At 41.7% G+C, this 17,104-nt stretch overlaps 1 protein-coding gene and 1 long non-coding RNA gene across 2 annotated transcripts; one reads left to right on the forward strand and one right to left on the reverse strand.

Annotated features, from left to right (window-relative positions):
• Positions 1-6,225: 6,225 nt before the first annotated feature.
• On the forward strand, positions 6,226-12,310 carry LOC124266131 (peptidyl-prolyl cis-trans isomerase-like). Its single transcript, XM_046700945.1, has 4 exons — positions 6,226-6,387; positions 7,438-7,654; positions 9,174-9,249; positions 9,702-12,310. Exons 1-4 carry the CDS (start codon positions 6,319-6,321, stop codon positions 9,835-9,837), a joined length of 498 nt encoding a protein of 165 aa, XP_046556901.1. The 5' UTR covers positions 6,226-6,318; the 3' UTR covers positions 9,838-12,310.
• Positions 10,189-13,646, reverse strand: LOC124266132. Its single transcript, XR_006895638.1, has 2 exons — positions 11,391-13,646; positions 10,189-11,319 (listed from the first exon to the last, which is right to left on the reverse strand). It is a non-coding gene; the product is annotated as an uncharacterized LOC124266132 (long non-coding RNA).
• Positions 13,647-17,104: the final 3,458 nt, after the last annotated feature.

Below are 17,104 nucleotides of genomic sequence, written 5' to 3' on the forward strand. Positions count from 1 at the left end.
AAACAGACAGTAGTGATAGTAGTGTTGATAGTATGTTCTGGCGTTTCAATCATATCCTTACACCTGCACAAGCAGGATTTAGAAAGGGTTTTCGACTGCCGATAATGTGTTTTTATTATGAATATAGTTTTAGAAATATTAAAATTATCTAAGCGTAAACTTTTATTGTGCATTAAAGATTTCACTAAAGCCTTTGACACCGTATGGCGCGCAGGGCTGTGGTATAAAAATGCTACGATATGGTATCAATGGCAAATGCTTAGCGCGCCTTTTAGAAATATGTATCATAATATAAAATCAACTGTTATCACTGGCTATGAAATGTCTCCCTTCTTTCAATGTAGAAAAGGTGTTAGGCAGGGGTGAAAACTTATCACCACTACTATTTTCTATTTTTATAAATGATCTTGAATCTTCCTTATTAAGAAATGGATGTACAGGTGTGAACTTTGAAAATGCAAACGAGGATGACATTTACCTTTGGTTACATTTGATTGTCTTATTAGATGCCGACGACGCTCTCATTTTTCAGTGAATCACCTAAGGTTGATAGTATGTTCTGGCGTTACAGTACGTTGATAGTGGTGTTGATAGTATGTTCTGGCGTTACAGTACGTTGATAGTAGTGGTGTTGATAGTATGTTCTGGCGTTACAGTACGTTGATAGTGGTGTTGATAGTATGTTCTGGCGTTACAGTACGTTGATAGTGGTGTTGATAGTATGTTCTGGCGTTACAGTACGTTGATAGTGGTGTTGATAGTATGTTCTGGCGTTACAGTACGTTGATAGTGGTGTTGATAGTATGTTCTGGCGTTTACAGTACGTTGATAGTGGTGTTGATAGTATGTTCTGGCGTTACAGTACGTTGATAGTATGTTCTGGCGTTACAGTACGTTGATAGTGGTGTTGATAGTATGTTCTGGCGTTACAGTACGTTGATAGTGGTGTTGATAGTATGTTCTGGCGTTACAGTACGTTGATAGTGGTGTTGATAGTATGTTCTGGCGTTACAGTACGTTGATAGTGGTGTTGATAGTATGTTCTGGCGTTACAGTACGTTGAGTGGTATAGTACATGTTGATGTTGATGTTCTGGCGTTACAGTACGTTGATAGTGGTGTTGATAGTATGTTCTGGCGTTACAGTACGTTGATAGTGGTGTTGATAGTATGTTCTGGCGTTACAGTACGTTGATAGTGGTGTTGATAGTATGTTCTGGCGTTACAGTACGTTGATAGTGGTGTTGATAGTATGTTCTGGCGTTACAGTACGTTGATAGTATGTGTTGATAGTATGTTCTGGCGTTACAGTACGTTGATAGTGGTGTTGATAGTATGTTCTGGCGTTACAGTACGTTGATAGTGGTGTTGATAGTATGTTCTGGCGTTACAGTACGTTGATAGTATGTTCTGGCGTTACAGTACGTTGATAGTGGTGTTGATAGTATGTTCTGGCGTTACAGTACGTTGATAGTGGTGTTGATAGTATGTTCTGGCGTTACAGTACGTTGCTAGTGGTGTTGATAGTATGTTCTGGCGTTACGTTACAGTACGTTGATAGTATGTGTTGATATATGTTATAGTATGTTCTGGCGTTACAGTACGCTGCTAGTGGTGTTGATAGTATGTTCTGGCGTTACAGTACGTTGATAGTGGTGTTGATAGTATGTTCTGGCGTTACAGTACGCTGCTAGTGGTGTTGATAGTATGTTCTGGCGTTACAGTACGCTGCTAGTGGTGTTGATAGTATGTTCTGGCGTTACAGTACGCTGCTAGTGGTGTTGATAGTATGTTCTGGCGTTACAGTACGCTGCTAGTGGTGTTGATAGTATGTTCTGGCGTTACAGTACGTTGATAGTGGTGTTGATAGTATGTTCTGGCGTTACAGTACGTTGATAGTGGTGTTGATAGTATGTTCTGGCGTTACAGTACGTTGATAGTAGTGTTGATAGTGTGTTCTGGCGTTACAGTACGTTGATAGTAGTGTTGATTGTATGTTCTGGCGTTATTGTCACCAGGATGATTGACATCACAGCCAGTATGTTCGTTTAGTACCTCTGCTGTACACTATACCAGGACACTGTTCCAGGATACCAATACAAGCTAGGTGGGTTATCTCTTGATTTTAATGACTGGTTGGGGTGAACAAATACGAAACCGAACAAGAGACATCGTGGTAAATGGGATACAGTCTTATCAAATATTACACAAATCATATCTGTGTAGTCAGTAGTTATACGACCTATGCCCTGCGTCATCCAACTCCAAACTGTCGGGGGCGGTGGGGTAGCCCAGTGGTTAAAGCGTTAGTAAGTCACGCCGAAGACCCGGGTTCGATTCCCCACATGGGTACAATGTGTGAAGCCCATTTCTGGTGTCCCCCGCAGTGATATTGCTGGAATATGGCTAAAAGCGGCGTAAACCTATACTCAATCACTCGCTCACTCCAGCCTGTCTCCCACACTCATCCTAGATTTAGGATTACCATGACAACGTATGCATTTTCTGCTTTGATTTCCCATATCATCCAGTTTCACTTCTGTTTCACCAACACTAACTTTCAATATGTTATTCACAGATTCAAATTTCACACACTTTTCATCAACATCTTGTAACTTAGTACTCAACTTCGTCAAGAAACATAACCATCGTTCAACTTACTGAGCAGTTCTTTATTTTAACAACACCTTCGAATTTTAATTGCCTCCAAAACTGAGTTTTCCATTTGCTGTTTTGATTCTGCACCTTTTAGACGAAGCTGGGCATGGTAGAGCTGTGGTGTCCTCATGTCCCCGTTGACCGCCTCCGTGGTGTAGTGGTTAGAGCGTCCGCCCGGAGAGCGGAAGGTCGTGGGTTCGATCCCCGACGGCGTCATACCAAAAGACGTTAAAATATGGTACTTGTTGGTCCCTGCCTGGCGCTCGGCATTAATGGGTACAACAAAGACTGGTCGGCTCGGAGTAAGTATACTGTGTCTGAGTGGGGTATTCATGCTTCACTGCGGCATGGTATCTCAGTGGGTTAGCACTATAAAACCAGCTTAAGTCTGGGCTAGCACAAGCAGCCGCACATACACATACACACGCATGCACGTCGTCATATGAGCGAAATATTCTCAAGTACGACGTAAAGCCCAATTTCACCTCACCTCACCTCATGTCCCCGTTATTTGTGAGTCGGGGGTTAGCCTCCACACCAGCTCTCAGTAGCAGCGTAAATATTACAGAGGCAGTGGTAGGCCTTATTTACACAAAGTTCTGGAAGATACTTCATGATACAACAACCTATGGGCCTTTCCACTATCGAGTTGGGGAATCGTGTGGTGTATTTGTCTTAGGGGGGCTAACTCCTGTCTCTCATCGCACACTAATTACATCTCAAGTTACAAGAAGACCAGCAATTGTGTGGAAATCATTCTTATCCTGGATACTTCACCATTATTGCAGTGAGATGAACATTACTGTTTGTGTCTTCATTGCTGCAATCACTGCTTGTGCATTAGACTGATTTTACATTTGTACTTCCACTATAATACATTTGTAGTGATTTGTATTCTTTTGTAAATTTTGTTAATTTTGAATACAATTGTTAATTATATGATATTGTTTTGTTGTTTATTGGTTTCATGCCAAGTTCTTTAATTACTTACTGATTTCCGGTTAAGTTTTAGTTTCTACCTGGGAATCAACAATAACAGAAACCAGGACTCATCTGGAATCGAAATATAATATAGCACGGAATTATTTGTAAACATTATTGGATTATAATTATATATTGTTTGACATCGTGTGAAGCTAAAAGGCACTATTGCGTTTAGTGTAGAGAAATATTTCAGTCGGCCTTCTACGGAAAGAGTATCTATGCTCTGAACTGGTACAGTTGGCCAAATATTACAAACTTTGCATGAAATCTGGTATACATAACCCTGATGTCAAGAAGATTCTGAAGAAAGTTTGGATGATCATACTTTGACCTTGGAACCTCAAGCTGAGAAAGAAAAAGAAAAACGATTTCATACTGAGTAATAAAGAGAAGAGAGCGAATTTCAAAATCAAGTTTAAAAAATGAATTACAAAATCATGTCTCTCTTAAATACGTCACCATGTGACCGATCGTTTGATCTTCAGGCAGCAGATAAAACTTATTCTGCCTTTCTCTCAACGTGATGTTGAAAACCTTGTCAGACATTTTGCCATTACCGACAATCTAGTGGAAGTTGGCACCTACATGGATGACGTCATCACTCATTGCTATAGGAGCACCCGAAGAGGATCTGTGCCTTTCTGAAATACTCGCTAAAGCCTGAGCACCATTATGAATGATTCTCTTGCTTTATTGTTAGCTCTACAGCAATTCGAAGTGTACTTAAGTAGTACTTTGTTTCCAATACAACTGTACACTGATCAGAATCTACTGACCTTTCTTCAGAAAATGAAAACTTTGCAGGAAATTGTTTAGAAATCAAGCATTTTAAGGGAAGTGGGCGCCATATTAATTACCGGCTGCCAATTTGCGTAAGCCTCCCGACAAAATGGCCGTACGAGCAGAGGGTGTTTTTCTTTTAAAACCAGTCGAATCCCATTGAATTCAATTATGAAATTCGTATGTGTGTGCAAATGTGTATTTACAATTATGTACTTTAGTATACCACAATTATCTGTATGTATTATTTTTGCATCAACGAAATTTAGTTAATGTGCTCAAACAGCATCAAGTCTTACGTTTTCAGGTAGTCTGTCTCACAGTCCCTGAACCACATTAATTTCCCTACTGCCAAGCCCTCTCTGCAGTGCTAAAGCCCTAAATAAAGCAAGTCTAGATTTCCTCAGGTATCTCTGGTCTCCCTAGGGCTCCTTTTCAATATAAATGGGCTTGTTTGTTACTATCAAAATTATATATACTAGTATTCAGAGACTAAGCCTTAGTCTAGTTTTCAGGCAAACCGCCTACAGCAGTTACTGGTGCCATGTTGTCCTCCATGTTTTATAGTACAAGCCCTACACTTGTTTATTAGCCATTCACTTGATGTTCAGTTAAGGACATTACTACAGGTATTAATTAGTGGCGACAACACCTGGAATACTCAAGAACGTTCGCCCTGCTTCTGGGGGTATGAAGGATATATAAAGTAACTGTTGGTTCCCAAGTTGAAACTAAAATTAAAGAACTCGGAGTGGTAGTGCCATGTAGTACCTTCCAGAACTCTAAATACAGCAAAGTCTATACACAGCATATATTACACCACTGCCCTACACATCAGTCCTCCCACAGATATATTACACTTCCAGTGATAAACTCTCGGGCAGCTCAGCGGCATAAATGTGGCTTTCGATGAGTACATTTTATACATGTAAGCACTGCTTCTCGCAAACCCTTGACATTTACATGTACTCGTATGAGTAACTCTTCCCTAAATAACGTATGAAGAATTGTACATTTATAGTTTTGATGACGTTGAGTCCATGCTTGTCGTAAGAGGCGACAAACGAGATCGGGTGCACAGGGGCGTGTCACGCTTAAAACAGCGTTAGAAAGACATATACCGGTAGGTATATAGACCCTATCCTAATACTATCTTTTATATAGTATTAGGGTAGGGTCTATATACCTATATGTCTTTCTAACGCTGTTTCTAAGCGTGACACGCCCGTGTGATCGGGTGGTCAGGCGTCATCGGTTTTGCGTAGATCGATACTCATGCTGTTGATCACTGGATTGTCTGGTCCAGACTTGATTATTTACAGACCGCCGCCATATACAAGGAATATTGCTGAGTGCGACGTAAAACTAAACTCACTCACTCACACAATAAGTTGTCCACCCCTATTCCAGGGCTGCCCTTGTAGAATATATCGTGCCTTACGTGTTCACCACGAGAAAAGTCCCCCCCAGTGCCCCACCCTCCCGCAACCCACTACCCCGACCCTCTTACAAACCACAGACCTACTGGTACAGAGTCAAGCACGCAGACACCCGGTTTGACCCTTTTACAAACCACAAACCACAGACCTACTGGTACAGAGTCACGCACGCAGACACCCCGTTTGACCCTTTAACAAACCACAAACCACAGACCTACTGGTACAGAGTCACGCACGCAAACACCTCGTTTGGTTTGCTTTTCAAAATCACTTCTGCTTTGATCTGCTTTGGGGATTGAAATTTTGTAAATTTAAGATTTAGCATGATATCATTGGAGTGACTCTAGCTTGAGTCACGAGATTTTGAAGTATAACTTACCAGCACATTCTCGCCGTTACTGAGGGCCGAGGTTTCGCGTGCCCTGTCTGATTTCCTTAAACAACTCTAGGCGATAAAGATGGCCAGGCCACGTGTTTTCTTTGACATAGCTGTTAACGGTACCGGCATTGGAAGGATCGTTTTTGAGGTAGGTTAGGAAGAAGTTACAAGTGGTAAGATTTGAAAATGCTGAAAGGAAGTGATTGTCGATCCCGGGACATGTAACGATCGAGTGCTTCCCAACTTCCTCATATAATGATAATGCGTACCAGGCCATAAGACTTGCTGTGACATGAGGTGTTTTGCTCCGGCTCACCCGTTCCACACTACTGCTTTATGTGCCACGCCCATTTTTTCTTTAGCCCACCTTCACATAGTTAAAGTTATCTTCATGGGGCCTCGGCCAACGTCCGTCTATCTGTCTGTCCGTGAGACCTTTACAATTTTTATCTTATTAAACCTGCCCTTCCTCTGAACTGTTAAAAGTTTCATTTTGAAAGAATATGTTTTGCATGGCTGCAATAAAACAGATTGTAAAGTTTTGAAGATATTTTTCAACCACATTTTTCTTTCAAGGAGTTTAATAATACAACACTTCCCCCAACTTGTCAGCTTTTAGATGCAAACTTTGCCCAAAAGTGTTTCTTGACTTCGACTCTTACAACATGAATGCTGAGCATACTGCACTCCATTTCAAATTACCTGAATTTACTGGTATCATAGGTGTCATCAACAATTGATGGCGGAGTATGACCAACTAAGTACTGTCTGAATATTCGTTCAAAATACAAATTGTTCTCTGAACTTCCAATATTTATGGTGAACATATTATATCTAGTAGTTGGTTATTACTGACAAAATATATAATCAGCACATCCTGTCCTTGTTATAAGGTGTCACTGAAATATAAGTGAAGTGTTGTTCTGTGGTGTTTCTGCCTACCATATTTCCTCTAATAAGTGCCGGTCCTCAGATAACTGACAGGGGAATGGTCCCTAACTTTGGCATAAGGCTCACTAACAATTAATTACGGTACACCCAGTAAGTGTAGTAAGTGCTTGGCCTCTAATAAGCGCTGGTTCTGGAAGTCTTTTGAAAAATTAAGCACCCAGGCTCTTATTAGAAGAAATAAGGTATATTCAGGTGCGCTACGCAAGTTGTGACTGCCGGTATTGTTGTAGCAATTCTGTGTTCCCAGCTGTACAGCGATGTGGTGCCAAAGACTGCGGAGAACTTCAGGGCTCTGTGTACTGGGGAGAAAGGCGCTGGCTACAAAGGCACCAAGTTTCATCGCATCATCCCCAATTTCATGTGTCAGGGTGGGGACTATGAAAAACATAACGGAACTGGAGGACAGAGCATCTATGGTGGCAAGTTTGCAGATGAGAACTTCCAAATGAAACACACTGAGAAAGGTTTGTTGATTAACACAATAGTATTCCAGCTGTATGTTTGTAACTGTTGTGTACAGACTCCACTCGTTTGAATAAACACACGAAACATTGTAGTTCTGCACAGGTTAATCACCGAGTTCCAAGTGAGGTACATGTACTATGTCCATGACGTCACTACTTGACATAATCATATCACGTGCTCACGCTCTCATACGCATGGAGGTAACATTCACATCAAGTCCGCACAGTGATGGATGATATTGTGGGGAGGATGGTGCACGATCAAGAAAGTCACAGGGTTGGATGGTTGGGGATGATATTGCACGATCAAGAAAGAGGATGGTGCATGATATTGTGGGAAGATGGTGCACGATCAAGAAAGTCACAGGGTTGGATGATATTGTGGGGAGGATGGTGCACGATCAAGAAAGTCACAGGGTTGGATGATATTGTGGGGAGGATGGTGCACGATCAAGAAAGTCACAGGGTTGGATGATATTGTGGGGAGGATGGTGCAGGGTTGGATGATATTGTGGGAGGATCATCAAGAAAGTCACAGGGTTGGATGATATTGTGGGGAGGATGGTGCACGATCAAGAAAGTCACAGGGTTGGATGATATTGTGGGGAGGATGGTGCACGATCAAGAAAGTCACAGGGTTGGATGATATTGTGGGGAGGATGGTGCACGTAGATCAAGAAAGTCACAGGGTTGGATGATATTGTGGGGAGGATGGTGCACGATCAACAAAGTCACAGGGTTGGATGATATTGTGGGGAGGATGGTGCACGATCAACAAAGTCACAGGGTTGGACACCAGAAATATTTAGTTGCCTCTGAGGAGACTCCTTGCTTACTGGAGTTATGTGATGACTGTTTTAGGTCAACTGTCCATGGCTACGTTTTCCGACTGCCTGTTTCAGGTCTGCTGTCCATGGCTAAGTTTTCCGACTGCCTGTTTCAGGTCTGCTGTCCATGGCTAAGTTTTCCGACTGCCTGTTTACAGGTCTGCTGTCCATGGCTAAGTTTTCCGACTGCCTGTTTCAGGTCTGCTGTCCATGGCTAAGTTTTCCGACTGCCTGTTTCAGGTCTGCTGTCCATGGCTAAGTTTTCCGACTGCCTGTTTCAGGTCTGCTGTCCATGGCTAAGTTTTCCGACTGCCTGTTTCAGGTCTGCTGTCCATGGCTAAGTTTTCCGACTGCCTGTTTCAGGTCTGCTGTCCATGGCTAAGTTTTCCGACTGCCTGTTTCAGGTCTGCTGTCCATGGCTAAGTTTTCCGACTGCCTGTTTCAGGTCTGCTGTCCATGGCTAAGTTTTCCGACTGCCTGTTTCAGGTCTGCTGTCCATGGCTAAGTTTTCCGACTGCCAGTTACAGGTCTGCTGTCCATGGCTAAGTTTTCTGGACTGCCTGTTTCAGGTCTGCTGTCCATGGCTAAGTTTTCCGACTGCCTGTTTCAGGTCTGCTGTCCATGGCTAAGTTTTCCGACTGCCTGTTTCAGGTCTGCTGTCCATGGCTAAGTTTTCCGACTGCCTGTTTCAGGTCTGCTGTCCATGGCTAATGCTGGACCCAATACCAATGGCTCTCAGTTCTTCATAACAGTAAGCAAGACAGATTGGTAAGTAAATTTCGGACAATTCTCTGGTGTTCTCTGAATTAATTTTTTGTGGTTTGAAAACCATTGCTTACTGATCATGTCCAGTGTTAAGTTTTGATGTTGACATTTCTCTAGTTAAATAAGAAAGTGAGATTCTTTATGGACAACAACTTCTTTATTATATAAGATGCGATGTTTCGGTATGGATTCTTATACCGTTGTCAAGCAAGATTGAAGTAGTCCCTTGTTAAAGTTTGACCATCCTGCGCATGCACATCCCCATGACCAGCCAGTGACTCTCTCAATTTATGTAATGTCCACATTGTTAAAATTTAGTGGTGTGCATGGATGGTTGTTAGGGTACAACCTTCTGTTTGGAACAAAAGAAGTAAATATTAAAGATTTAGTTGATATGTAAGAATTGCATAGAATGTGGTTCTGGAATGGTGTCGAGTGACCTGTGTCTGTTGCAGGCTGGACGGCAAGCATGTTGTGTTTGGGAAAGTGGTGGAAGGGTATGATACTGTCGTCTGCGAAATGGAGAAACTTGGATCACAAAGCGGGAAGGTGGACAAGACAGTCACCATAGCCAACTGTGGTCAGCTCTGAGGTCAGCCTTGAGGTCAGCCCGGACAGTCTCTCATTCCTCCAGCACATCACATCAACTGACCAGAGAGTCATTGATGGAGTAACAAATTGTTTGTGACTTATGTACTACTCACAGGGATTTATCTAGGATTCTAAAGTCTGTTCCCCAGGCAGGCAAATTTTAATATTGGGTTAATTAAGAGTAGTGATTATTTTCTTAAATTCAGGGGTAGTTGAAGATTCTGAGGAATTCACTAAAATATAATGTAGCATGGAAGCCTCTCTGTCATATTGGTCCTGTTACCACAGAATCAAGTCACCTCGAGAAAGCCACATGCTAGAACAATATGGAAATATAGGGGAATGGTTTTATTCCAATCTATGGAGTTTTCTGAAGACGTGATACCAGCCTATGAACTGTTTTAGAGAAATCCCTGACTCAGCTGTTGATAGGCATATAGTTGTCCCAGCTGCTACAATCAGCGAAATGCACCATGGAGTGCTAGATTGATCCCTGTAGACATGCCGTGTATCATGGCGCCAACTGGTCTGAATATACTGCAAGTGTGCTTATACTCACATTATTAGTATTATCTGCATGAAGTTAGAGGTTTAATGTTGGATGTTATGTGATGTGTTTAAGGAATTACTAGTTAGTTACAGTGCAACTAAATCTCTTGTTCCGGGCATATTAACAGATAGGACTCAAACAGTGCAACCATACTCAGGCTACAACATGTACGAGGAATATGTGTAGAGATGTTGACAAAGAAAGTGCATAATTATGATGCAGCTAATAATCACTTTTGAAAGTCAGATGTTTTCGATGTTCAGCACAAGGCAACAAGAAGAATAGATCAGAAATTGGTGACATTTATCTCCCATAGTAGGTCTGAGATGTAGATCTGTACAATTGTATCTAAGTTACGTTCAAGAATAACTCTCTTGATATCCTCTGAAACATTGGGAATACATTTCATAATAGCAGTGCTGAAAATCCGTGATACTGCTTATGATGATAATTGAAAGTAGTTGTTGAGCGACACATATACAGAACAAATGGTGGGTCTGGTTGAGTTAATGGTGCAGTGTTTAGTCAGCTGTATTTACCGCATCTATATTATAATAAGCTTTTTAATTAGAACCTTGTCCTTACTCTGAACATGCTAACAATGTGAAGTGTGCTATAAGTAATGGCTACAAAGGGTCAAGTTCATATGGGAATACATGATATGAATCCCATGGTATAAAGGATTTATCCCCATAGGAAGCTGGTAGCAATGAATTCCCCTGTACGATACAGTACGCTCCCATGGTATAAAGGATTTATCCCCATAGGAAGCTGGTAGCAATGAATTCCCCTCTACGATACAGTGCGCTCCCATGGTATAAAGGATTTATCCCCATAGGAAGCTGGTAGCAATGAATTCCCCTGTACGATACAGTGCACTCCCATGGTATAAAGGATTTATCCCCATAGGAAGCTGGTAGCAATGAATTCCCCTGTACGATACAGTACGCTCCCATGGTATAAAGGATTTATCCCCATAGGAAGCTTGAAGCAATGAATTCACCTGTACGATACAGTGCGCTCCCATGGGATCTGCAATACAAACACCAGTTGTGTCCAAGTGTTCCATACAGCCAGCGTTTCCATTTCATGATTTATTGGTGGCTAATGGGTTTCTCACAGTTTTATACATTTGTTGAATTTTTATGTTTTGTTTATTTTACTGTATTGACATGGATATCTCATTGAACAATATCGCTCAGAGTATGACTGTATGCATTGATAGACATGTTTGTCAGTTCTGAAGCATACATTTCAAAATGATGATCTTGTTAAGCTACAAGAGGGATTATATCTAGGAAATCTTCCTCCAATGGAGATAGTGGTGTTCCGATGATCGAAAATTGATCGAATGAAGGATTGAAAAAATGATTATCGATTGTAAAAGCAATTTTTTCGATTAATCTGAATTTTGTCGTTTTAGTATTACGCACCTGAATGAAGTAAACTAACCATTAAATTTGACAAATATTCACGAACAAACATGCGTCCAACAGTGTAAAGCTATGCACATTGTAAAATGTTTACCATTTTTATTGTTTAATTACAATTCCAGTGTCTTTCTTGCATGCGTGCATTTCATTGTAGGACAGTATTAGTTATAAAAATCATTAATTAAGAAAACCCTGGGAAAACCCCACAAAATTGGTGATTACATTACAAATGTATATATATTTCAGTTATAATCGATATTCGTTCACCACAATCCTTCGATAATCAATAGTGGATTTGGTTTCCGATTCCCAACACTAGATGGAGAGCCTACTACCACTACAAATACAGAACCTGTAATGCTTGCTGACACAATGTTTACACACACTTTTACCAAACTGGTAAACCTGTTCAACCATCTATATTTCACAGCAGCTCTTTGTGTTTGGAATGAACCATCACTAATTATGCGGTAAAGATATTCTTCTCTAATGATGTGTTGTTGTTTTTTTATTTACCTGTCTCATGGTTGCAGCTGTTTGACAGCCTAATACATTTACTACTTTTGTGGAAACCATGGGTATACGTACAGCGTTTACAAGCCAAGGACCATAATTTGGCACCCAAGGAATCAAAATGACGTTTAGAAAACACACAAGCTGGGAACTATCCTCCAGGAGTCTACACAGGAGGCTATATGTTGTTTCCACATCTGAAATACTTTGTATAACAGCTTCATCCAAACTCAAGCTTGTGGGGATTCTGGAGCAGACCTGGCCTCCAGTACTGACAACCGTCAGAGGAGCAGATGGAAATGGGGGGATCAGCTGTTCATGTGACATCATACCCCTGATGTGTCAAATATGACATCAAACAAAATAACTACTGAATGCTGGTAATTGCAACAAAGGCTGTATCATGGTGATGGCACCATCATCTAATGGTACTGATAAATATACTGAACTGCAAAAGAAACGTCACCTGAAGAAAAATTGCATGAAAATTTGTCATTGAAATATCTCAGTAATTGTTGTCAAAGAATGTTCAAAGTAAAATTCCTTCGTCAAGAAAAATGCCATTTGATGACAAAAAACAAAGCAGGTGAGTATAAAACCGATCACCCAAATGCATTATGGCAACGACCGTGGTAACTTGATGCACGTGTGTTCCATGCAAATTGAAATGACGTGCGTTTCCCCATTTCTTACCCTATAAAAATCCACCCAGAATGGAGAACATTCATTCGTTGTTGAATTGGCGAGCAGTAACCTCCACTGTCACAGCAGGCCACACCGAGGACCAATTCTGATACCACGTCATGGTCAAGATAGTCTACAGTGGGCAACACAGCAACTGCATTGGCGCCACCAACAGTGGAGAAGGGTCCTCTCCTCAGACCAGAGTCATTACTGTTTCTCAACAGCAGATGCACAGTGAGAGTCTGGCGACGCCGTGCGGAACGTTATTCAGATGCTTATGTTTTTGAGAGTCCCTAGCATCATGGAGCGGGGTGGAATTGGGTCTTGCACAGAGTTGGGCCTGTGGTATTCCAGAACATCAATCCAGGGAGAGGTGTCACAGCTGCTCAGTACATTGATCAAGTCTAGAGACCACACGTCATACCTCATTTGGCACGTCGTCGCCACAACCACAAGTTTCAGTATAACGCCCGTGCCTACACTGCGAGAGCAACAAGAGACTTCCTCAAGCATAATGGCATCCGGACCATGCAGTGGCCTCCTCAGTCCCGATTTGAACCAATTTGAGTGAGTGAGTGAGTTAATATTTAACGTCACACCGGCAATATCTCAGTCATATCGTGATGAAAACACTTTGTACAATAACAAATGAAAACATTTGGAAGAGTAAAACCTATCGACAATGGACAGTAAAAACACTAGAGTATCACAGATATAAATATAAAACTAGCATGTAAAGCTGAAACATTTTAACTAAAGAAGACAATACAATATAAAACATGGTCTATAGATCGCCAACAACTGAAGTTAGATCACCATACAAGGAACCATGTGGACTTGCATTACTTTCGTTACCTGCATGGACCCTAGCTGGATTTACACCATCCCTTCAGCCACTGGCGATGGTAGGAAGATTTAGCAGAAAGTTAAAATACGATTAAAAAGTATGGTTGAGCGAATTTGACTTTGAAAGCTTTTGTGACTTACGTACCCTCTAAGGACAATAATTTTACAATGCTTTAACCCCCCTTTGAGGATACAGCCACTAACAATCGCAGTTGCTAATTTATACTACCATTTATACAATATAAACTCATTGAGTAACTGTGGGATGAGATTCAGTGATGACTGAATGACGTACGACTCAGACTGACCATTGCAGCTGAATTGCGTCAGGCGTTCCTCAGAGTGTGAACATCTGACATTTTCATTCCAACCATGATTCTCATTCTTGCCAAGTTTCATCGTCTTCCTGTGTCTCAAAGTTTATTTAAAGTGTTTGGAAAAATAAAGGTTCCTATATATCTCTCAATGGTAATGTTTCTTTTGCGGTTCAGCATATGCTACTCCGAACAATTGCCTCAGGATATAACAGATTAAACAATCATTTATAGAAACAGAAGATTAGATGTTCTATACGTTGTGAGTAGTACATATTTATCAATACCTTCACATGATGCAAGTAAGGGAGGGGTATTAATACAACAAAATAATACCATTTTGCTTTGATGACTTTATTCATGACTGTTTTCATTTTCAAAAAACAAAGTAAACAGATAAATTCTTCCAACACATTTACCATGAACAAACAACAATACATTCACAGTTCCTTAATGTCCACATAGCTCAAGCTATCGATACATCTCTCACTTTCCTTTAGGTCCATAGCATAAGCTGTCTATATGACTGCTCCATTATTGTGCAAATGACATAAGCTCTTGATAAAATTCAGTTCCCCTAACATCCAATGACAAAAGCTATTTATATGCTTATACAGTTTCTTTTAATGTCCAAATGGTGACGGCTATCAATACAATTTGCTATTCCTCAGAAGCCCAAGTGGTGTGTATGTAATCAATATTAGTATGGATGCCAAAACTGAACTAAACCACTGGATCCCCAAACTTTCACCCAGATAGCCCGCAGTTCTCATCTCAGCTTGGGTCTCCATCTGGTATTTGGTAAACCTTGTATGCATCAACAGGAAATAATGTGAAAACTGAGAATGGCTTTTGTGAGTTGATTGAAGAAGAAATATACGCAGTTCGAGCCTTCACCAGAAGTTCTGCTCTTGGTACGCCTGGAATTGATGGATCGGTGACTACCACTTTACATGTTGATCTCAGTTACCTCAGCTTAGAAAGGCAAAACTATCTCGATGCAAGCTCTTAAAGACCACTCTCAACACATTCAAGATACAGTATATACCAGACTTACACTCATCAACACTGACGGGGATATTTCGTATCATATGAGTGATGCGTTTCTAATGTTCAGTATACTTGAACTGAACACCAGCATGTGGGTCTATACTTGGCAAGGCCAGAACATCAACATGTGGGTCTATACTTGGCAAGGCCAGAACACCAGCATGTAGGTCTATACTTGGCAAGGCCAGAACACCAGCATGTAGGTCTATACTTGGCAAGGCCAGAACACCAGCATGTGGATCTATACTTGGCAAAACCAAAACACCAGCATGTGGGTCTATACTTGGCAAAACCAGAACAGAAAACCAGCATGTGGGTCTATACTTGGCAAAACCAGAACAGAACACCAGCATGTGGGTCTATACTTGACAAGGCCAGAACACCAGCATGTAGGTCTATACTTGGCAAGGCCAGAAAACCAGCATGTGGATCTATACTTGGCAAAACCAGAACACCAGCATGTGGGTCTATACTTGGCAAGGCCAGAACATCAACATGTGGGTCTATACTTGGCAAGGCCAGAACACCAGCATGTAGGTCTATACTTGGCAAGGCCAGAAAACCAGCATGTGGATCTATACTTGGCAAAACCAAAACACCAGCATGTGGGTCTATACTTGGCAAAACCAGAACAGAAAACCAGCATGTGGATCTATACTTGGCAAAACCAGAACACCAGCATGTGGGTCTATACTTGGCAAGGCCAGAAAACCAGCATGTGGGTCTATACTTGGCAAGGCCAGAAAACCAGCATGTGGGTCTATACTTGGCAAAACCAGAACAGAACACCAGCATGTGGGTCTATACTTGGCAAAACCAGAACAGAAAACCAGCATGTGGGTCTATACTTGGCAAAACCAGAACACCAGCATGTAGGTCTATACTGGGCAAAACCAGAACACCAGCATGTGGGTCTATACTTGGCAAGGCCAGAAAAGAACACCACCATGTGGGTCTATACTTGGCAAGGCCAGAACAGAACACCAGCATGTGGGTCCCCTTTACAAAATAGGATCGACTAGTTAAGCTGAGATATGACTGATAATGTGTTATACATGTAATACCTGCGGTGCATTGTCCAGGGGCTAGCCTGATTCAGATTTGAATATCAACGAGTTGCCATGACATACTGCTCTCTACTGCACAGCACAGAACGTCGGGAGCCGCTGGTTATCTGCATATACATTATGGTTAATGCTTCAAATATGTTAACAGCTGGATTGAAAGAAGTTGATCTGCAAACCTAGTGTGGGTGAGCCATCATTGGAGATTAGCAGACCATACCAGCAAGGTGATATGGGCCCCACCAATGTGAATGGGTTGCAGCCATTGAATGAACAGTCCAGTCAGTCTTCAATCAAACATTTACAGTTTGGAGAAAACTACGAAAGGCGGAAAAATGTCAAAAGACGCTCTAGTGTAACATGTCAGTCACAAGCAGGTGCCCTCTCATACAGAACATGTCCAGCACTCTATGACATGACAGTCACACACAGGTGCCCTCTCACACAGAACATGTCCAGCACTCTAAGACATGACAGTCACAAGCAGGTGCCCTCTCATACAGAACATGTCCAGCACTCTATGACATGACAGTCACACACAGGTGCCCTCTCAAACAGAACATGTCCAGCACTCTATGACATGACAGTCACACACAGGTGCCCTCTCTCACACAGAACATGTCCAGCACTCTATGACATGACAGTCACAAGCAGGTGCCCTCTCATACAGAACATGTCCAGCACTCTATGACATGACAGTCACACACAGGTGCCCTCTCACACAGAACATGTCCAGCACTCTATGACATGACAGTCACACACAGGTGCCCTCTCATACAGAACATGTCCAGCACTCTATGACATGACAGTCAC

This window comes from Haliotis rubra, unplaced genomic scaffold, assembly GCF_003918875.1.
Source record: "Haliotis rubra isolate DU_JTF1 unplaced genomic scaffold, ASM391887v1 Scf1231, whole genome shotgun sequence".
NCBI lineage: Eukaryota > Metazoa > Mollusca > Gastropoda > Lepetellida > Haliotidae > Haliotis > Haliotis rubra.

Excerpts from the sequence above, each read along its gene's own strand:
- LOC124266131 (XM_046700945.1), top strand. The coding sequence starts at position 6,319 with ATGGCCAGGCCACGTGTTTTCTTTGACATAGCTGTTAACGGTACCGGC. Across the intron at positions 7,655-9,173 it reads AATGAAACACACTGAGAAAG|GTCTGCTGTCCATGGCTAAT; the intron begins GTTTGTTGATTA and ends TGCCTGTTTCAG. Across the intron at positions 9,250-9,701 it reads ACAGTAAGCAAGACAGATTG|GCTGGACGGCAAGCATGTTG; the intron begins GTAAGTAAATTT and ends TGTCTGTTGCAG.